The sequence below is a fragment of the Canis lupus genome, chromosome X (genome assembly GCF_048164855.1).
Source record: "Canis lupus baileyi chromosome X, mCanLup2.hap1, whole genome shotgun sequence".
NCBI classification, from domain to species: Eukaryota; Metazoa; Chordata; class Mammalia; order Carnivora; family Canidae; genus Canis; species Canis lupus.
Genome location: NC_132876.1, coordinates 36201508 through 36225375, shown reverse-complemented (window position 1 = coordinate 36225375; position 23868 = coordinate 36201508). Strand labels below are relative to the sequence as shown.

At 34.9% G+C, this 23868-nt stretch overlaps 1 protein-coding gene and 1 pseudogene across 9 annotated transcripts in view; one reads left to right on the top strand and one right to left on the bottom strand.

Annotated features, from left to right (window-relative positions):
* The window catches only part of LRCH2 (leucine rich repeats and calponin homology domain containing 2), a 215155-nt gene that overhangs the window by 74505 nt on the left and 116782 nt on the right, over nucleotides 1-23868 (bottom strand). For 6 of the 9 annotated variants that reach the window (XM_072817652.1, XM_072817654.1, XM_072817657.1 and 3 more), the window contains one exon: nucleotides 14929-17688. In XM_072817652.1, the coding sequence (XP_072673753.1) occupies nucleotides 17569-17688 (120 nt within the window). In that variant the 3' untranslated portion in view covers nucleotides 14929-17568. Of the gene's footprint in view, nucleotides 1-14817; nucleotides 14898-14928; nucleotides 17689-23868 lie in introns of those variants that run through there. The other 3 variants (XR_012026630.1, XR_012026631.1, XM_072817653.1) reach the window with 3 other exon arrangements.
* Nucleotides 19565-20301, top strand: LOC140627174 (transcription factor BTF3 pseudogene; annotated as a pseudogene).

The following is a 23868-nucleotide window of genomic DNA, read 5'->3' as shown; positions in this document are numbered from 1 at the left end:
CAGGTAATTTCTTTGTTAATTAACTCTCTTTCACCTGCCTCCAATATGCTCAAAAGTCTGATCACTGTTTTTAAATTTAGTCATTATAAACTAACTTCTAGATAATTTTATTTTAAAAGTATGCTTCATCCTTTTTATAGCCTCTTTATAGTCCTTTACTCAAGACATTTCATTTTTAATTTTTAAACATTAGCAAAAGTGTTATTTTTAGTCTATGTCTAAAGTCTTTTTTGTGTTCTTGGGGTGCCTCGGTGGCTGTCGGTTGAGCATATGACCCTTGGTTTCAGTTCAGGACATGATCTCAGGGTTATGAGATCAAGCCCCATGTGGGACTCCATGCTCAGAAGTGTCTGCTTGAGATTCTCTTTTTCTCTCTCCCTCAGCCCCTCCTCACCCCTATCTAAAATAAATGAACAAAAAGATTTTATTTTAAAATATATCTTAAAAAATGTCATCTCTTAGTCTGTTCTCTATTATCTCTGTTGAGCCTTCATTTTTTTGTAGGATTCTTTTTTTGTGGGATGTTTTGAAATTTAATGGTGAGCTCATATTCTACAGAACATGGGAATTTGAAGTTGAAGATGCACTCTTCCAAAGGAATACTTTTGCTCCTTTCAGTCAGCTGGAAACACTACCAATCTGGTTATACATTCATTAAATTCTATGTGTAAGGTTTATAAAATACACACAAAAAATATGTAATAAATAATTAAGCCCAGGCTGGAGATGGTTAATGTGAGGTTTTACCTAGGAGAGTGTTTTGTTTTATGTTTTTTGTTTGTTTTTGTTTTTTTGCTTTTCACTTAATGTCAAAGTCAAACAAGGCAAGTTTCCTTGTCCTTTTTTGTATATCACAAAACCCTCTGATGTCCTAGCTTCATGTCACATTATGTTACTTTAAAATATTTTGTTTATTTATTTATTTATTTATTTATTTATTTATTTGAAAAAGAGACAGATCATGAGCATGAGGAGGGAGGAGGAAAAGTAGACACCTCACTGAGCAGGGAGCCCGAGATGGGGTTCGATCTGAGGCTCCCAAGATCATGACCTGAGCCGAAGGGAGATACCCAACTAAGCCACCCAGGCACCACTTTGTCACATTATCTTTTTTGAATGCCAACACTGGAAAAAAAAAACAGGTTTTATCTCTTGCCCCCAAGTCCTAAGCAACTGTCAAAACAAATTTTGTCTGAAACCCTCAGGCTGGTTAGTACCTATGGCTTCCTAATTATCATCTTAGTAATGCCTTTAGCAATATATATCTTTTAACCCAGCACTATTAATTACTTTCAGGAGGCAGGTAGCTGTCATGTCATTTCATTCATTTATTTATTTTTATTTATTTATTTTTTTTTTTAATTTTTGTTTATTTATGATAGTCACACACAGAGAGAGGCAGAGACATAGGCAGAGGGAGAGGGAGATGCAGGCTCCATGCACCAGGAGCCTGACGTGGGACTCAATCCCGGGTCTCCAGGATCATGCCCTGAGTCAAAGGCAGGCGCTAAACCGCTGCACCACCCAGGGATCCCTATTTTTATTTTTTTTATTGGAGTTCAATTTGCCAACGTATAGCATAACACCCAATGCTCATCCCATCAAGTGCCCCCCTCAGTGCCTGTCACCCAGTCACCCCCACCCCCTGCCCACTTCCCTTTCCACCACCTCTTGTTCGTTTCTCAGAGTAAGGAGTCTCTCATGTTCTGTCTCCCTTTCTGATATTTCCCATTTTTTCTCCTTTCCCCTTTATTCCCTTTCACTATTTTTTATATTCCCCAAACATTTCATTCATTTATAATAACATAGGAAAACAAACAGATATATTTTTTTAGATGGGTGGAGGGGAGCAGGGAGAACAAGAGAGAGAATCTTAAGCAGACTCCACACATAGCACAGAGCCCAACACGGAGCTCATTCTCACAACCCTGAGATCATGACCTGAGCCAATATTAAGAATGGGATGCTTAACCAACTGAGCCACCCAGGTGCCCCAGAAACAGATATCTTGAAGAACTGTTCTAAACATTTAAATCTTTTTTTTTTAAGATTTTATTTATTTAATCATGAGAGACACAAATAGAGAGAGGCAAAGACACAGGCAGAGGGAGAAGCAGGCCCTATGCAGGGAGCCCGACATGGGACTCGATCCCAGGTCTCCAGGATCATACCCTGGGCCAAAGGCAGCACTAAACCTTTGAGCCACCTGGGCTGCCCTTAACATTTAAATCTTAACCAGATATTTGGATCACACGGATACTGACATGGAAGACAAAATTTTGCTTATTCTATTATTTTCTTAGAAGTATTTTTTGAGGGAACCCTGGGTGGCACAGCGGTTTAGCGCCTGCCTTTGGCCCAGGGCACAATCCTGGAGACCCGGGATCGAATCCCACGTCGGGCTCCCAGTGTATGGAGCCTGCTTCTCCCTCTGCCTATGTCTCTGCCTCTCTCTCTCTCTCTGTGTGACTATCATAAATAAATAAAAAAAAAATTTTAAAAAGTGTTTTTTGATAAATAATTGAAATAAATTAAGCTAAGTAAAAATAACCCTGCATGGAATTTCTAAAATATGTGGAAACTTTACAAGTACCCTAAAACACTTCAGAAGCACCTACTTACCATTATCTAGATTTTTTTAATCAATCTTATCTGTATTATCAAGCACTCCTCCACACTTGCATCATAACCAGGAACCTAGAAACTTGCAAGTAAATAGATGCAGGGCACCCTGGGTGGCTCAGCGGTTTAGCGCCGCCTTCAGCCCAGGGCGTGATCCTGGGGACCCAGGATCGAGTCCCACATCAGGCTCCCCACATGGAGCCTGCTTCTCCCTCTGCCTGTGTCTCTGCTTCTCTGTCTCTGTCTCTCATGAATAAATAAATAAAATATTAAAAAAAAAAAAAGTAAATAGATGCAAAGAAGTGAATGAAAGTTTCAAAGTTATTTTGGTCTAATTTGTTGGTATGTTGAAAAACAAGCAGAAACCTTGCTGGTCCAAAATAAGACTCATTACTACTATCATTGTTACCAAAACTTGCATCTTCAAAAATGCTTTCAGGATCCTAGGCAACATGCAGATACTAGTAGGCAGCTTGTTCTGGTGTTTATGGAAAATTAATTTTTATTGGTCTTACCAAATAGGGAAATCAGGAAAAAACTTTACTCATATCTTATCCTTGAAAAAGTTATTTATAGTCCTGTTTTTGATTATTTTCATTGAGATTCAGAAATGTGCCTAGATCCTTATTGTTCAGAGCATGTTCTGTGGACCACCACCATCAACTTCACGGAAAAGATTGTTAGAAAAGCAAAATTTCAGGCTCCTCCCCAGATGTACTAAATCAGAATCTGCATTTTATCAAGATTCCTAGGTAGTTTGTATGCACATTACAGTTTGAGAAGCACTGACCTTGATAATTTGGGGATTGTTTATAGCTAGTTCACAAACTACTTTTCTAGTGCTATTATCAAGTGAATAAGGTCTCACTAGAATACGTTGATAAAACACTGAAAAACACAATCTTTAAAGACTTAAATGGAGACATAAATGGTGTGCTTATGAAATTTGGAAGGGATAATTGCTAATATGCCAGATTGCAGAATCAAGAATCAAAAATATATTGGAAATGTCAAACAATTAAGAAGATTAAATATGTTGAGAAAAATTATAAAGGTTCAAAAACTAAATTATAGGGTAGCCCAGGTGGCTCAGTGGTTTAGCACCGCCTTCAGTCCAGGGCGTGATCTTAGAGACCCAGGATCGAGTCCCATGTCAGGCTCCCTGCATGGAGCCTGCTTCTCCCTCAGCCTGTGTCTCTGCCTCTTTCTCTCTCTCTGTGTGTCTCTAATAAATAAATAAAATCTTAATAAAAAAAAAACAACTAAATTGTACAAATGCAGAGAAAGAGAATCTGGCTCAACAGAAATTTATATAGGGGATCCCTGGATGGCTCAGTGGTTAAGCATCTGCCTTCGGCCCAGGGCGTAGTCCTGGAGTTCCGGGATTGAGTCCCGTGTCAGGCTCCCTGCATGGAGCCTGCTTCTCTCTCTGCCTATGTCTCTGCCCCTCTCTCTCTGTGTCTCTCAGGAATAAATAAATAAAATATAAATAAAATCTTAAAAAAAAACAAACATAAGTTTATTTATTTTTTATTTTTTAAAATATTTTATTTATTCATGAGAATACACAGAGAGAGAGGCAGAGACAGGCAGAGGGAGAAGGCTCCATGCAGGGAGCCTGACGTGGGACTCGATCCCGGGTCTCCAGAATCACACCCTGGGCTGAAGGTGGCGCTAAACCCCTGAGCCACCCGGCTGCCCCAAACAGAAGTTTATATATAAATACCTAAGCAAGACTTCTAAAGATTTTGTCAATGATGGAAAAGTAGCACAATTACTAAACTTCTTCTCTAAAATTAATTCTAGAGGAAAACACAAGCCTAAAAAAACTAATATAAAAATCCTTATGGGACGCCTGGGTGGCTCAGTGGTTGATCATGTCTTTGGCTCAGGGCGTGATCCTGGAGTCCCAGGATCGAGTCCCACATCGGGCTCCCTGTATGGAGCCTGCTTCTCTTCCCTCTGCCTGTCTCTGCCTCTCTTTTTGTGTCTCTCATGAATAAAGAAATAAAATCTTTAAAAAAAAAAATCATTGAAAACCCCCTGTGAAAAAACAAACTAATGCATGTGTGAGGGGGAAGGTGAGGAAGGCGAGACAGCATTAAGTAGTCCCCTAAGAGATTTTGGTTTGTAGGCAAGCAGAAAAAGCAGTCAACTGCTGGGAGTACTGTGGGAGTTTTGATTGTTTTCAAATGTAAACACTAGCATATACTTTTATGTTGATGGTACAAGGTGTAAGCAAGAAAATTAATTAACAAAAAAAAAGTACATTTTTCCCTTCAGAAAATAGGTGGCCTTTGATAAGTGGAAAGACACATCTTCTTGTAAGAGCCCTGAATGATCCAATAGTTTTAAGGGTAGTTAAGTTTGTAAGTGGAAAGATTAGGAAGTTCCCAATTGATAATTTCTGTTTACTAAATGAACTGTAAAGGAAATTCACCAACTAAGAAAATGTGGAGATGAATTTGAAGACTTGAAAAATTTATAATGTGTATAAATTACCTCTGATTGGACCATTGAGAGAGTATTCCTGCAAAAAACTGAAGTGTTTAATATGATAGGAATCATACTAAAGTTATTTTGTTGCTAAGGAGATAATTAGTACCCTGAGGTTTAAAGCAGTCTCCTCTGCATTACAATAGGAATCTGGAATTTCAACTGAGCAACTGTTAGACTTTTAAACAGATGATACTCTTTCATAAAGGAAGTTTGCTACCTACTTACAGATAATCCTATGGATGACCAATATAAGGCTTCTCTATGAATTAGGATATAATTTTCACAACAAAGTATCTTTGGCCATCTACATGTTTAATAACCAAATGGAGGAAACCTACTTCACATGAGGAGCTATGCTGGGCAATATACACAATTCTCATTTCATCTACTCTACTCTATGTAGTAGCCATATAGACAGGTTAAATTAGCACAAAGTTCCATAGCTAGTAAAGGAATTGGGGATTAAAGGGTCTGTCCTACAAAGTCTATGCTCTGTGCACAATACATAACAGAGCGTATTACACTTAAGGTTCAATTAATGCAATATTGAATGATCTCCAAAGCCTAGGGAAACAGCAATCTTCTTGTACAAATACATTCCTTATCTGGCAGGAGGCTGAGACCTAAATTTTTAATAAACTATAGCAATTGACTTGAGTCTGAGTTTTCTGCTTAATTGTTCCCCTACCAGACCCATTATATGGCTTGTGTTCTTCTATTAACTGGATATTTGAGGGGTTTTTTATTGATTACTTTTATTGCAAACCATCATATTATTTCTAAGAGTGAGGTATAAATCAAATAGTAAGTCATAAACTGTAAAGTATTTACATTTAAGAATCATACAAGACTCACAAAGCAGAACTCTTAATATACTCAATATTGAAAGAGTGCCATGACTGTGAGCCCCATGAGAGTATGAATATCAATATCTGTCTTATTCCCCAGTGCATAACTGGTACTCAGGACACGTTTGGCATGTAATAGATATTGAGTATTTTCTAAATGATTTACAAATCAAGTATTTAGAAATGTCATCGTGCCTAATGTTTATTATTTCAATTTTTTCAGTAAATTTCTCCATATAAGAAACGTAATTAAAATGCAAATATATATGAGCTAATTATGTATGGTTTAGATATACACAGAAAGTAGATATATGCATATGCCATAGAACAAATATAGTTTAAAATAAAAAACTAAGCAAGTGAAGGAAGCATAACAATTCCTTAGGAGAAACACATAACATTATTTCCAAGAGGTGATTTGATTAAATAAACATTTTTTGATGTTGGATACACTCAGACTCCTAGATTTCCACCTACAACATGGGTAAATTTGGGTAGATTACTTAATCTCCAGACTAGTTTACCTCATCTATAAAAGTAAAATAATTACAGTACCTATCTCACAGGGATACTCTGAGGATTATATCTGATAATGCTTGAAAATCATTACAGTACAATGCTATGCACATACTAACAACTCACTAAAATATTAGATCTTATTTTTTAGTAGTTCCAATTCAAACCTTTATCAACAAGACCTCATTTTACTAGGTCTGGCTGAAAAACACTTGGGTCTATGCCACAAAGCAAAACCAGATTACTTGTGGTGTTTCCTTCTTTCATTCATTAATTAACCAGACTGAAAAGTATAGAAGTAACTTTAAAGAGCCCCCTTGGTTTATAAAAAGATCTAGGAGAAAGAAAAACATTTCCCTTTGTATTTATCAGCACCAACTTGGCTGCTGATAGAGAAGACAATTTGGAAGTAATAGGTCAAATAAATAAAATAGCAATTAAAGAATGAGATCCTACTGACAGAAGTCTTACCAATATGATTTTCAAATAATATCAACAGCACCTAAAAACAAATACAAAAAATAATGAAATTTATCTTTGTACCATACTGTCTGGTTTTTTGTTTTGTTTTGTTTTGTTTTTTAACCATACTGTCTGTTAAAAAAATACATTTGGGAGGAGCCTGGATGGCTCAATCCATTGAGCATATGACTCTTGGTTTCAGCTCCAGTTATGACCTCACGGGTAGTGAGATTGAGTCAGGCTCAGTGCTCAGTGTAGAATCTGCTTGGAAATTCTCTCCCTCTGACCCTCACCCCACTCACATGCTCTCTCTCTCCTGCTCTCTCAAGTAAATAAATATATCTTTAACAAATACTTTTGGTTAACATTTCCATAGGACAAAAACTATTAGAGCTTCAGGGGCACCGGGATGGCTCAGTTGGTTAAGCATTCCACTCTTGATTTGGGCTCAGGTCATGATCTCAGGGTCATGAGATGGAGGAGGTGGACTCCTGCTGAGCATGGAGCCTGCTTAAGGTTCTCTATCTCCCTCTCCTTCTGCCCCTCAAAGCCCTCAAGCCCTCTCTCACTCTCTTAGAAAAAAAAAAACAAAAACAAAAAACTACCAGAGCTTCAGAGTTATATATTAATGGTGTATCTAAAATAAATCAAACTGTAAAAACAAAAGCATTACATTTAAACTAATGAGAAATATTCTAAAACTTCACACTGAGAAAGATCCCAAAAATGATTGTTTTTAAAATAAGTTATTTCAACTAGCAGAAATGAATTTTCAACGACAACTTTAATACCAGAAGGTAAACATTAAAACTTAGCTTGCAAACATGACCATGAAGAATGATATATCTCAACAGCAAAATTTAATATTATAAATATATATTAAATATCTATTTTAATGCAATAGCCAGAAACTGGCAACAGATTTACTTTGTAAAGCTCTGAACAAAAAGACCATGTCTTCATCATCTCCATTAACTAATGTCTACAACATCAACACCTGGTATGTAGTAAATGCTTGAAAAGTGGGGGGGGGGAGGGGGCGGTTATTTACTGAAGTAGAATTACAATGTTGTGTTAGTTTCGGGTGTATAATATATTGATTCATCATTTCTGTACAATGCCCAATGCTCACCATGATAAGTATAGTTACCATCTACCACCATACAGTATTATTGACTATATTCCCTAGGCTGTACTTCTCATCTCTGTGACTTATTTATAACTGGAAGTTTGTACCCCTTAGTCGCCTTTATTTCACCCATCCCCACACCTATCTTCCCTCTGGCAGCCACCATCAGTTTGATTTCTGTATTTAAGAGTCTGTTTTTATGTTTGTTCATTTGTTTATTGAATTCCACATACAAGTGAAATCTTGTGGTATTTGTCTTTCTCTGTCTGACTTATTTCACTTACCATAATACCCTCAAGGTCCATCCATATTGTCACAAAAGAAAAGATCCCATTCTTCTTTACAGCAAATATTCCATCACTCTCTCTCTCTCACACACACACATACACACCTTTATCCATTCATCTATCAATGAATATTTAGGTTGCTTCCATATCTTGACAATACAATAAACATAGAGACGGATTATCTTTTCGAATTAGCATTTTTGTTTTCTTTTGGTAAATACACAAAAGCGGAATTACTGGATCATAAAGAATTTTTATTTTTTTGATTTTTTGATGAACCTGCATAGTGTTTTCCACAGTGGCTACACCAATTTACATTCCCACCAATAGTGCATAAGAGGTTTTTGTTTCTCCACATCCTTGCCAACATTTACTATTTCTTATCTTTCTCATTCTAGCCATTCTGACTGATAAGAGGTGATATCTCATTGTGGTTTTGCATTTCCCTGATGATGATGAGTGATGCTTAGCATCTTTTCATGTTTCTGTTGGACATCTATATGTCCTTTTTTGGAAAAATGTCTGTTTAGGTCTTCTGTTCATTTTTTGTAATGTTTCAAATTTTCATTTAAATTCTAGTCAGTGGGGCTCCTGGGTGGCTGAGTTGGTTGAGCATCCGACTCTTGGGCTCAAGTCATGGTCTTGGAGTTTATAGGACTAAGCCCTGCAATGAGCTCCATGCTCAGCAAAGAGTCAGCTTGAGATTGTTTCTCTCTCCCTCTCCCTCTGTCCCTCTTCCCCATGCTCTCTTTCTCTCTCTCTAAAATAAATAAATAAATTTTTTAAGAAGATTAACTTCTAGTTAGTTAACATATAGTGCAATATTAGTTTCAGGAGCAGAATTTAGTGATTCATCACTTACATACAACACCAAATGCTCATCACAAGTGCCCTCCCTTAATACCTATCACCCATTTAACACATCCACCTGCCCACCTCCCTCCATCAATCCTCAATTTGTTCTCAAGAGTCTCTCTTACAGTTTGCCTCACTCTCTTTTTTGTTCCTACCCCCTACATTCATCTGTTTTGTTTGTTAAATTCCACATGAGTGAAATCATATGGTATTTGTCTTTCTCTGACTGACTTATTTTGCTTAGCATAATACTCTCTGGTTCCATCCATGACATTGCAAATGGCAAGATTTCATTCTTTGTTATGGCTGAGTAATGTTCCACACTGTCTTTATCCATCCAGCATTTGATGGCTCCTTCCATAATTTGGCTACTCTTGATAATGATGCTATAAATATCGGGGTGTATGTGCCCCTATAAATCAGCATTTTTGTAACCTATGGTAAATACCTACAGCTCAACTGCTGGGTTATAGGGTAGTTTTATTTATTTATTGTATAACACCTGTTGATTTTTTTTTTTTTGTCAGAAAGAGAGCATACAAGCAGGGAGAGCAGCAGGGTGAGGGAGAAGCAGGGTCCCCATTGGGCAAGGAGCCTGATGAGGGACTTGATCAGGACCCTGGGATCATGACCTGAGCCCAAAGCAGATGCTTAACGTAATGAGCCACCCAGGTATCCCAAGGTAGTTCTATTTTTAACTTTTTGAGGAACATCCATTCTGTTTCCAGAGTTACTATACCAGTTTACATTTCCACCAACAGTGTAAGTGGGTTCCCCTATCTCTGCATCCTTGCCAACACCTATTTCCTACGTGTTAATCTTAGCCATTCTGACAGGTGTGAGGTGGTATCTCATTGCAGTTTTGATTTGTATTTCCCTAATGATGAGTGATGCTGAGCATTTTTTCATGTGTCTATTAGCCATCTGAATGTCTTCTTTGGAAAAATGTCTAATTATGTATTCTGCCCATTTCTTAACAGGATTATTTGTTTTTTGAGTGTTGAGTTTGATATTCTTTATAGATTTTGCAGGAGGAAAGAATATCCAATGGAAAAAAATCTCTTCAACAAATGGTCTTGGGAAAACTGGACAGCAACATGCAGAATGAAACTGGACTATTTTTTTACATCATACACAAAAAGAAATTATAAATGGATTAAAAACCTACATGTGAGACAGGAAAACCATCAAAATCCTAGAGGAGAACACAGGCAGCAACCTCTTTGACATTGGCCATAGCAACTTCTTACTAGATACATTTCCTGAGGCAAGGGAAACAAAAGCAAAAATGAACCACTGGGACTTCACCAAGATAAACAACTTCTGCACACTGAAGGAAACAATCAACAAAACCAAAAGGCAATTATCGGAATGGGAGAAGATATTTGCAACTGAAATACCAGATAAGGGTTAGTATCCAAAATATATAAAGAACTTATCAACCTCTGCTCGTTTGTTAATTGGATTGTCTGGGGTTTTGTGTGTGTGTGTGTGTGTGTTGGGTTGTATAATTTCATATATTCTGGATATTAATCCCTTATTAGATATATCATTTGCAAATATCTTTTCCAGTCAGTGGCTGCTTTTCTGTTTCATGATTTTCTTCACTGTAGAAAAGCCTTTTATTTTGGTGCCATCCGAACAGTTTATTTTAACTTTTGTTTTCCTTGCCTGAGGAGACACATCGATAAATACACTGCTAAGACCAATATCCAAAAAATTACTATTTCTTCTTTTCAGAGTTTTATAGTTTCATGTCTAACACATTTAGGTCTTTAATTTATTTTGAGGCTTTTTTGTTTGTTTATTGAAAAGACTGCCTTTCTCCCCCCCCCCCCCCCACTATACTTTCTCCTTGTCATAGATTAGTTGACCATATAGGTATGGGTTTCTTTTTGGTCTCTCAATCCTATAATTCTAATCCTCAGATTCCTGGTCTAAAGAATGGAAGACAGCAGTACACAAATCCTAAAACCTTTTATGGTATTTTTTATGATTATACTTAAGAATATATTGTGAACTATTCCTTATTTTATATATAAAAAAATCTGGAAATTTTGGTGGTACAAAATAACAAGAAATTATAACAGTATTTATATACTGGTACATTTGTCCATTTGGCATATTTGTACATTTTGTAAAAATGTACATTTTATACATGTTGTTTCTTCACTAATAAGCATAATTATATACAATTAAGTGCAATTTTATAATATCGGTTATAGCAATATACTAATTTCTCCTAATATGAGATTGATCTTAAATTTTAAAGATTATGAATGAGAGATAAACATAAGTAAAAATACATAAATTGCATTATCTATAATTCAATTATTAAAAAGCATCTAGTTCAATGCTTCACATGATTCTGCTCTCCCTCCCTTCTTTGTATTTAATTATTAACTTTCACATATTTTCTTCAGAGTAAATGAATCATCTTCCCACAGAAGATATTCAGCTGCCCTTGGTAATTCAAGCTAACTTGGATTTTAATCTGTTTTTTAATGGATGAAACCACATGCTTTGGAAGGCATTAAAATAAGTAAAGTGATTCCAAATGTTTTAAGTCAATACGATTTACCATAAAAAAGGAATAAAATAAATAAATACCTTTTTCCATTTGTTTGGAAGGGATGTAATCTGTAATTGAAAATCTTAACTCTGATAAAAAATCAAAAATATGTAAAATAAAATATGCATTTGTATGTGGCTCAAATTTTCCATTCATCCTGGTAGCTTGAAAAAATAAGTATGCTTTGAGCTTAAAACCAAAAGAAGAGTTGCTGCCTACTAAGAGGAGAATGAATTAACATCGACACCATGAAAAGTAAGTGTAGTTTTCGAAGCATTCCAAAAGAGGAAGGTGTTATGCATTAATATTTGCTAATTTAACATTATACTAATTTGTTTGAAGGAAGAAGTTCAGACCCAAGAGGGGCATTTATTTTTTAAGATTTTATTATTTATTCATGAAAGACACAGAGAGAGGCAGAGACACAGGCAGAGGGAGAAGCAGGCTCCATGCAGGGAGCCTGATGTGGGACTCAATCCCAGGATCCTGGGACCACACCCTGAGCCAAAGGCAGACATGCAATCACTGAGCCACCCAGGCGTCCCAAAATAAATTTTTAAAAGAAAATAAAAATATGAAATATTAACCAGAGCATAAAGCACATGCTTTAAAACCACAAAAGAAGGGGGGTTTAGGGGAATGGGCCAAGTAGGTGATGGGAATTAAGGAGTGCATTTTTTATGATAAGCACCAGATGATTTATAGAATTGCTGAATCACTACATTGTACACCTGGAACTAATATAGCACTGTATGTTAACTAACTGGAATTAAAACAATAACTTAAAAAAAAATAAGTAAAACCATAGAAGAAAATCCAAAAGAACTTAATAAGGTAGAATACAATTCAGAATAGAGACCTATTTAAAAATGTTAAGTACCTGTTATAAAGACCTTGAAGCATCACTTAAAATATCAAACTATTATTGGATAATAAACTGATATCAATATAAAGCTTGAACAACCATAAAGCCTTATTTCTAAAACTGGTCACTCAACCAGTAGATCAGCATCACTTGGAAGTTTCTTAGAAATGCAGAATCTCAAAGCCCATCCTTGAACTGTTGAATCAACTGGGATCTGGAACTTACTGGTCAATAAGGTCATCTAGGTGATCCATATGCATATTAAAGTTTAAGAATCGGACGCGCCTGGGTGGCTTCAGCTGTTGAGCATCTGTCTTTGGCTCAGGGCGTGATGCCGGGGTCTTGGGATCTAGTCCCAGATCGGGCTCCCTCCATGGAGCCTGCTTCTCCTTCTGCCTGTGTCTCTCATGAATAAATAAAATCTTTAAAAAAATGTTTAAGAATCACTGTCTATAGTATAATTTTTACTTCATAAATTATATAGCATTACTTTTTTATTTCTTTGCATCAGAAGTGACTGAGATATCTGAACAAAGTTCTAGAAAATTCAATTTGCTATGTGAAAAATCTATTTCTATTTATATATTTGCATCTGTATGTATCAAATATATTTCTCACTTATTTAGGTAGACACTTGATGAATATTAATGGCATACAATAAAAATAATTTTTCCTAAAGTGGCAGGGTAATAAAAATTATGTATTTGAGAATCAAACAAAATAGTTTACAATAATTTCTTCAAATTTTTTAAAAGATCACATTTTATTTTATTTTTTTTAAATAATAAATTTATTTTTTATTGGTGTTCAATTTACCAACATAGAGAGTAACACCCAGTGCTCATCCCGTCAAGTGCCCCCCTCAGTGCCCGTCACCCATTCACCCCCACCCCCCGCCCTCCTCCCCTTCCATCACCCTTAGTTCGTTTCCCAGAGTTAGGAGTAAAAGATCACATTTTAAACAAACTTCTCAGGGCGCCTGGGTGGCTCGATCTGTTAAGTGTCTGCCTTCCACTCAGATCATGATCCCAGGATACTGGGATCAAACCTCCATCAGGCTGCCTGCATCAGGCTCCCTGCTCCAGGAGCAGCCTGCTTCTCCTTTTCCCTCTGCCTGCCACTCCCCCTGCTTATATTCTTTCTCTGTCAAATTAATAAAGAAATTTATTATTTTCTTTAAAAAAAAAAAAAGAATCTTCTCTTTTTACAAATTACAGTAACTTTCAAATGATTCAATCAGCAACTTCCCATCCAAATCTACTGATGTCAGAATTCTCATAACCTCTAAAAACTCTAAATTTTCCAATGCAGTTAATACTCTCCTTTGCTAGAACAGCTAAAGCCTTGCATAAAACACACACACACACACAAACATAAACACACACACACACACACACACACACACACACACATTCTGTGGAAATTCTAAGCTATTTAAGCACTATAAATATAGGGATTTTTTTTTCATGTTTTAAAATGCAGAAATAGAAGAGATTATGCTTTAAGGAACAGAAGAGATCTAGGCATTTCCAAATTAATTTAATATATAGTAATGTATCAAAGGGAACCCAGGGTCTTAGAGCACTCTGGATACTGAGATAGATTCCTGACAACTTTAGAACCATTCCATGTACAACATCAAAATTCACTAAAGCAAATAAAAATTCAAAATTCTGTGATAAACTTAGAGTACTTTTCAAACAACTTATGCCAAATATTTACTTACGTATTTCTTTAAATCTGAGACTTTAGGGTGAGTAACTATAAAACAGGGGCAATATAATCTTATTAATATTTACCTGAATAAACCTTCCACTTTTAGGATGAATAACAATTATGAATAAATGACATTTTAATAAAATATATGAAATTTTTAAAAACTAGAATTGCTTGAAAATGTAAGATTATTTTTTAATCAAATTGCTTAAGGGTATTTCAATACTATACCTCACACTAAAATCTACAATACAAATAATCACAATTTGACCTATCCTATCTTTTATTTTATGCAAAGGCTTATCTGACACATATACAAAAAGTCTAACTTACACAAAGGTGATTTCTTTTGTGAAGATATCTTAGGAAATTATGGTTTTTTTAAAGAAAACGTTATCTACTGCAAATAATATGATGTAAAGAGAATCTGGACTCAAACAACTTACGTGGAATATCCTCTTGAAGTCTATTTTTCCATAGTAGAGAATATAGACACAAGCTATCAAATACCTAGAAAAGATGGATGCTGTGATGTTGAGAGAAGAGGTAGAGAGGGAGAAAAGAAATCTCAGACTTTAATTTTTTCATTCAACTTTATCCACAGTTTGCATCGGTAATATACATTTAGTGTTCCATTTATTTTTAAATGCATCGGAAAATCAATTATGATAGATCTGTGACCAATACAAAGATTTCTGAATTCTTCAAAAAACTCACTTAGAAAAGTCAATAAACTAGCATTCTGTAGAGATAATTATTAAACAAATGGTAATGCATTTTTACTCCTTATTTCAATTCTAACATATCCAACAACACTTCTTTCTTGTGCCATACAATAATAAAATTTAGCAGAAGTAGCTATCTACTACATTCTTTAGGGCCTAATAAAATATTTCAGTTTAATTACTTAACCCTCTTCAAATCACAAATCCAATTCAAATAATTATAATAATTCTTAATTCAATAATTGATGAAGTAAATATAAAATAACCATAAAAACCATTTAGAATAAAATTTACACTTATTTAAAAACTACTAAAAGAAATACATCAGAGCCTTGATAAAAGAAACTGACTTAGAAGTGGTGTTGCCTTCTGGCATTACAGTAAATAAACTGACATGATATGGATTTCAGATGAACCCCTCTTAAGTCGAATTTTTTTTTGCAGTAAGAATGCTATAGTAAGATTCTGCTGTATTTACCCTTTAAGATAATAACTGACAAGTAAGTGAAATGCAATAAGGAAATGGCCTATAATTTCACTAATATTTCAATGATATGAAACAGGAAAATACTTGTAAAATAATTAACACCTAGCTTGATTAATAAGAGGACTCCTACAGCATGATAACTATGAAAGCAATATGAATGATTGCTGTAGCTTTTACTGGTCACTTTATTTGTAACATTGTCAAATTTCTACAATAAAAGCTAACAACTTAAGATATTTATTTGCCATTTCTTACCTTTATTACCCAAGTTTTCACTAGGGAGACTGATTATGCCAATGAAGTTTTTTTTAGATCCAACTGAAAAATAGTAACTAATTAGCTCAAATATTTAAAGTAATAAATTACTAATAATTTAATTTTTAAACCTTATAGTCATAAGAAGCTTTAATTCTTTAAAAGCTCCAAATTCACACTTGGGGAATATAAAGAACACATCTGTATTCTAATGCCAAAATGTAATAATATGGCTTCATGCCAACTGATCAAAAAAAGTTGAGATGCTCCTAAACCAAACCTTACTACCATTTGGCACACTAGTTTTTACCTTTTATATATACCCTTTGAAATTCCCAGGCCAACACTTTTAATAAGTTGCATCCATATTAAGAGGTAACAAGTGCAAATAATCACATATTTAAGATATGGTACTTGCTTGGCTACTACAAAAGTAATTATACTAAGGTTCTTCTATAGCAAACTGAGTTATTCATTACAGTAATGTTTTTGAAAAATTCCTGCACTACTACCAACATAAATTTATCCCTCTCCAAATTAAACAAGGACTTTGTAACATAGTATACTTATGAAAATATTTATAGAATGGTCTGTTTAATTCAACATATTGTTAATTAAGGATCATAAGATTTACAGGATCCACAGATGGCCAGATTTCAAATAAAAACCTACTCTTCAATTGCTGCTGTCTTAATCTCAATAAAACTAATGGCAGCACACTGACATAATGTTACTGAAAATCAAGACATAAACCCAAACTTTGGCAGTTTAATCAAAATGTCCTTGATAATTAGTACTTTGCTACTTCTCAAAAACCTTACTGCTTTGTGTAACATTTTCAATACAGAAATAAAATACTCTTCAAATAATACATTTTAAAAGATGATTATGTTTTGCAAAATTAAATAGCATAAATTAAGCATATTAACATTGGAGTTTTTTTGACAACATGACATAACCAATTTAAGGAAAACTGCAATGGACTAAATAAAAAACCACAAATGTCACAATGTGAGGCACATTTAAATCCTCACATATTACTGACCTTACAAAATCTACTAAAATATTTTAAAGTTCCATTGATTCCATTAATACATAAAAAGAAATTGCAAAAATGCTTAAGACTATATAAGAGTCATCAATTACACAGGCACTTCACATGTAAACAATCTACAGTACAACTGAAAATATTTTGGCACCAACCTATAATACTAAAAGAATTTAATATAAAGCCAGAGTTCTGCATTTTCTACTCATTTTTTTCTAGAAAACTAAGACCAAAGATTGAAGAAACTGTGTATAAACTAGAATTAGAAGTGTATTAAATAACTCAAATATAGAATAGTTTTAAATCGGTAAAAAAATGATTACCTCATCCAGGTGCTTACTAGTATGCTATGATATAAAAAATTAAACCTAATGTGATTATTAAATTGAAACCACATTTTAAATTTAGTATCAATCTGGTTTTTGAAAAATAATCAAGGTTATCAACTGACTTAGTAAAAAGAGAATTTGAATTTAATTGAAAAGTCTTAAGTTAATCCAGTTTTCCCCCAAAAGAAGCTTGGGCAATTCTTAATTTAATTTTGATGTTTTAACATAATTTTTTTAAAACCTAAGGCTTCACCTAACAAAATTATTTTTGATTAGACGTTATCATGAATTTGAGATATTTGAAATCACTTCAAATAAAAGCAACTATACACTTATAATTTTGAAATGTTACATCAAGCAGTAGAAAGCTGAGATGCCTTGGTTGTAGGTAATTCAAGAAGAGCCTGAACTGTGACACCGACTTTCACAAGACCTCTTTCTTCCAAAATATGATGAGGCAAACAAAGTCTTTCCTGAAAAACAAAATAAATGATATCAGAACATTTGTTTTTTAATAGTGCAGTAAAGCTAAGACAAACCAGAACTGGATTTTTAAAACATTTCTTGTAAAACTTCAAGCAAAAACTGTATGATTCTAATTAAATTAAATTCTAATTTTTTATTCTTTTATTGAGGTATAATTGACATATAACATTATATTGGTTTGAGATGTAAAACATAATGATTTGGAATATGTTACAGTATAATGCAAAATGATCACCACAGTAAATCATAGTACCATCACCATACAAAGTTAACTTTTAAGATTTATTCTCTTGGCAACTCTAAGTACTCTACAATATTACTGACTATAGTCACTCTGTGGGACATTGTATCTCTGTGACATATTTATTTTATAATTGAAAATTTGTACCTCATCAGCCCCCATCACCTGATTTCACCTACTCTCCTCTGGCAAACACCATTCTGTTCTCTGTATCTATGATGTACATTTTATTTTGTTTATTCATTTGGGGTTTTTTAAGACTGCATACGTAAGTGAAAACATACAAGATTTCTTTCTCTCTGTCTGACTTAATTTGCTTATCATAATTTCCTCAAGGTCCATCCATGTCACAAATGGTAAGATTTCATTCTTTTTATGGCTGAGTAGCATTCCATTGTATATATACTACATCTGTATCCATTCATCAGTTGATGAGACACTTAGGTTGCTTCAATATCCTGGCTATTGTAAATAATGCTACAATGAACATAGGGGTGCAAATGTCCCTTTGAATGGGTATTTTTATTTTCTTTGGATAAACACTCAGAAGTAGAATTGCTACATCTTATGATATTTCTATCTTTAATTTTTTGAGTAACCCACATACTGTTTTAGATAATGGCTGTACCAATTTACATTCCCACCAACAAGGCATGAGGGTTCCCTTTTCTCCACACCCTCACCAACATTTTGTCTTTTTGATGATTGCCATTCTAACAGATGTGAAGTGATATCTCATTGTGTAAATTCTACTTCTAAAATGTCTGTTTCAATAAATTTTTATGGTATGGGATTCTATTTTACAGGCTGTGTTTTCATCTGAGGTTGATCTAATCCATATAATAAGCAAATATTTTAAAGTGAGACAATCATGCTAGATGTTCCCTAGGCTCCTGTGTTGGAGTAGAAAGAGCACTACATTTCCAGCCAGGACATCTAAGGGCCTTGCAATATGAAGTACTAAAGGTACTAAAATTCCCTGAGATTCAGTTTCTTTATCCTGACACTGGACTGTGTGAGAAAGAAAGTGAATAATCAAGAGGTAGAAGCGCTTTGTAAACTCTTCAGTCCTGTACAAAATTGTCTGCTTTGGTTTGTTCATTCTACCAGTTCTCAGGATCCATAGTCTCTGATACATGAAGAGATTCACTACTTTTTTTGTCTTTAGTTTACTTCTCTCCAGCTTCTAGTGATGCTTCCTCGCTTGTAGTTCCAGTGATCTAGAATTTCATAAATAACAACACCTCCCCTTACAAGCACATCACGTGTCATTTGATCTTCACAATTCTATAAAAAGTTTAAAAGCAGGGACACCTGGGTGGCTTAGCAGTTGAGCATCTGCCTTCGGCTCAGGGCCTGATCCAGGGTCTAGGGATCAAGTCCTGCATCAGGTTCCCTGTGGAGAGCCTGCTTCTCCCTCTGCCTGTGTCTCTGCCTCTCTCTGTTGTCTCTCATGAGTAAATAAAATATTTAAAAAGAAAAAAAAAAGTTTAAAAGCAACTCTGGCCTCTAGCTGCCATCTTGCATCCCCACATGTGTGCGCCTAACCTCAGCTGGTCCGCCCGACACCCCCTGAGTGCCAACCCTAGTCCCCCGCGCAGTCCCATTTGCGCCCCAACAAGATGAAAGAAACTATTATGAACCAGGAGAAACTTGCCAAACTGCAAGCACAAATGCGCATTGGTGGGAAAGGAACTGCTCGCTGAAAGAAGAAGGTGGTTCATAGAACAGCTACAGCAGATGATAAAAAACTTGAGTTTTCTTTAAAGAAGTTAGGGGTAAACAATATCTCTGGTATTGAAGAAGTGAATATGTTCACAAACCAAGAACGGTGATCCATTTTAACAACCCTAAAGCTCAGGCATCGCTGGCAGTGAACACTTTCACCATTACAGGCCATGCTGAGACAAAGCAGCTGACAGAAATGCTACCCAGTATCTTAAACCAGCTTGGTGCAGACAGTCTGACTAGTTTCAAAAGACTGGCTGAAGCTTTGCCCAAACAATCCATGGATGGAAAAGCACCACTTGCTACCGGAGAGGACGATGATTATGAAATTCCAGATCTTGTGGAGAATTTTGACGAAGCTTCCAAGAATGAAGCAAACTGAATTGAGTCAACTTCTAAAGAAGATAAAACTTGAAGAAGTTACTGGGAGCTCCTATTTTATATTATGACTGCTTTTTAAAATTTTGTTCGTGGGTCTGATAAAATCTAGATCTCTAATATTTTTAAGCCCAAGCCCCTTGGACACTGCAGCTCTTTTCAGTTTTTGCTTATACACAATTCATTCTTAGCAGCTAATTAAGCCGAAGAAGCCTGGGAATAAAGTTTGAAACAAGGTTAATAAAGTTTAAAAAATAAATAAATAAAAGCAACTCTGCATTAGGTTTCATTAGCCTTCACTGATCCTACTCTAACAACATTCTTTCTTTTTTTCTTCTTTTTTGTAAGTAATCTCTACTCCTAACATGGGGCTTGAACTCACAACACCAAGATCAAGTGTCACATGCTCTACCAACTAAGCTAGTTAGATGTCCCTCTCCTAATATTCTTAATGTTTTCAAGAGTTCTTTCTTCACCCTCTTCTCTTGTATACTATATCTTCTCTTTGGTATTCTCAAAGCTTTATCAAAACTGCAAGGGTTAAGTGAAAGTTTGCATACGTGTGCATATCATCAAATAAATTTGGTAGCTATTTCTGAAGAAATGATGCAATCCACTGCTTCAGTTGGGACACCCATTCATCTTAGGAAAATAAGCTACTAATGGATAAAGTGAATGGCAAACAGGCCACCTACAGGTCCTGTTTTTTAACTGTATTATACTTGGTTAGCACAGTATTTTACAAATCTAGAAACATTACATTTTTTCTTAAGATTTTATTTATTTGAAAGAGAGAGCGGGGGTGAGGGGGAAGCAGAGGGAAAGGCAGAGAAAGAATCCCAAGCAGATTCTCCCGCTGCGTGGGGAGCCCCATGCAGGACTAGATCTCATGACCCTGAGATCATGACCTGAGCTGAAATTAAGAATCAGATGTTTGACTGAACCACCCAGGTGTCCCAAAGATTATATACGTATTTTTAAATCACTGTTTCTAGAAATAGGGGAAGGTTTGGCAAGACTGGGCTCCTATTCCCAAATACTAACAACTATACCCTCCATCCTGATAACTTTTGAATCTTTATTTCCTGCCATGATCTCTTTACTCTGCTATGAATACAAAAAAGAACATGATATAACCAAATGGATGTCTAACAAAAATACCAAAATCAATATATCCAAAACAGAATTACTCCATCACTATATTAACTTTTCCTTTTATATTCTATACCTCAGTCGGTAATACACTATTCAATCTCTTTCAACATAAACTTGAGAATCAATAATCTTTTTTTTTAAAGATTTTATTTATTTATTCATGAGAGACATAGAGAGAGAGAGAGAGGCAGAGACATAGGTAGAGAGAGAAGCAGGCTCCATGCAGGAAACCCGACATGGGACTCGATCCCGGATTCCAGGATCACACCCTGGGCCAAAGGCAGACGCTCAACCACTGAGCCACCCAGGCATCCCTCAATAATCTTTTTCTCTTCATGATTCTGATAAACCATTCACCAAATATTACTGATAATATCCCATTAATCAGAAGCATTCTCAAAAACTATCTTATCTGTATTTTCACATTTGTTGCCCTCCTACTGTTTTATTTATTCATATGGCCACTAAAATGTTAGAAAAAAAAAAAAAGGTTTCAAATCAATGACCTCAGCTTCCACCTTAGAAACCAAAAAAAGAAAAATTAAACCAATGGGAAGCAGAAAGAAAGAACAAATAAAGTTGAAAGAGGAAAACAATAAAATAAAAACAAGAAAAAAACAGAAAAAATACCAGTGAAATGAAGCATTAGTTCATTGAGAAAATTACTAAAAATTCATCAACCTCTAGCTAGGTTAATCAGAAAAAAAAAAGAGAAAATATACAAATTACCAATATTAGGAATAGGAGAAATAACATCATCAGAGAGTCTACAAATACTAAGGTGATAAGAATGGGACAGTTAAACTTTAGAAGAATAATTTCGACAAACTATGTGAAATAGACAAATTCTTTGAAAAATAGTATACCAAAGTTCATGTAAGAAGAAATAGAAAACCGGAATAGACCTATATCTATTAAAGAAATTAAAATTGTAGTTAAAATTAACCTTTCCACAGGGGCACCTAGGTGGCTCAGCGGTTGAGTGTCTGCCTTTGGCTTAGGTCGTGATCCCGGGATCCTGGGATCAAGTTCCACATCAGGCTCCCTCTGGGGAGCCTGCTTCTCCTTCTGCGTATGTCTCCGATTCTCTCTGTGTCTCTCATGAATAAATAAATAAATAAATAAAATCTTTATAAAGAAAAAAGGAAAAAAAAAAACCTTCCCACAATTAAAACTCCTGGCCCAAATAGATTCATTAAAGAATCTGACTAAATATTTTAAAAGGAAATAATATTAATTCTACACAAAATCGAGTTAAGTGAAGAGCAGGGAATAATTCTTAACCTTTTCCAAGAGGTCAAGATTACCTTGACACTAAAAGCCAGGCAAAGATGTTAAAATAAAACTAAAGACCAGTATCCCCATGAATGAACATAGATGCAAAAAGTCTAAACAAAAGTTTAGCAGACTGATTTCAACAATATAAAAACAACAAAATCTATGATGACCAAGGTTTATCCCATGAATCCAAGTTTGAGTTAATATCTGAAAATCAACCAAGGTAAATCACAATATTGTAAAAGAAAAAATATGTAATAGTTGTAGAAAAATCATTTGACAAAATTCAGCATCCACTGCTGATAAGAACACTTAGCAACTAGGAATAGAGAGAAATTTTCTCAAGCTGATATAGTTCATCTCTAAAAAACCCAACAGCTAACATTTGCAAATCATGTATCTCATAAAGTACTTCTATCTGGATTATATTAAAAACACTTAAAATTCAATAATAAAAAAGTGAATAATTCAATTAACAAATGGACACAGGATTTGAAAAGACATTTCGCCAAAGAATATATATAAATAGCCAATAAGCACATGAAAATATGTCCAACATCATTAGCCATTAGGGAAATGCTAATTAAAACCACAATGGAAAAAAAAAAAAAAAACACAATGAGATACCTACCACTAGGTTGGCTAGAATCAAAAAAGGAAAACAATAATTACGGGTTTTAAAAAAGATTTTATTTATTCATGAGAGGCAGAGAGAGAAGGGCAGAGACAGGCGGAGGGAGAAGTGGGCTCCCTCCAGGGAGAGCCTGATGTGGGACTCAATCCCTGGGCCTGCGATCATGCCTTGAGCCAAAGGCAGATGCTCAATCGCTGTGCCACCCAGGCGTCCCAACAAGAATTATTGTTGATGAGAATGTGGACAAATTAGAATCCTCAACCACTGCTGGTGGAAATGTAAATTGTCAAATAATTTGGCAGTTCCTCAAAGATAAACATAGAGTGACCATATAACCACATAGGAATTCCATTCCTAGGTATGTAACAAAGAAAGCTGAAACAAGTGTTCAAAAAAAATGTATTCATGAGTGTTCACAGCAGCATTACTGATACTAAACAATGAGTGAAAACACCCAAAATGTCCACCAACTTATGAATTATAAATAAAATGAGGTATATACATACAATAAAATACTCAGCCATAAATAGAATTGAAGTGCTACTTTATGCTACAACATGGATGAACCTTGAAAACATTACACAAAATGAAAAAAGCAAACACAAAAGATCCCATACTGTATGACTTAACTTATATTAAGTTAAGTTAATAACTTATTAACTTAATAAGTTAAGTTATTAACTTATTAATAACTTAATAATATTAATAATTAATAATATTAATAATATTAATTAATATTATTGTAACTTAATA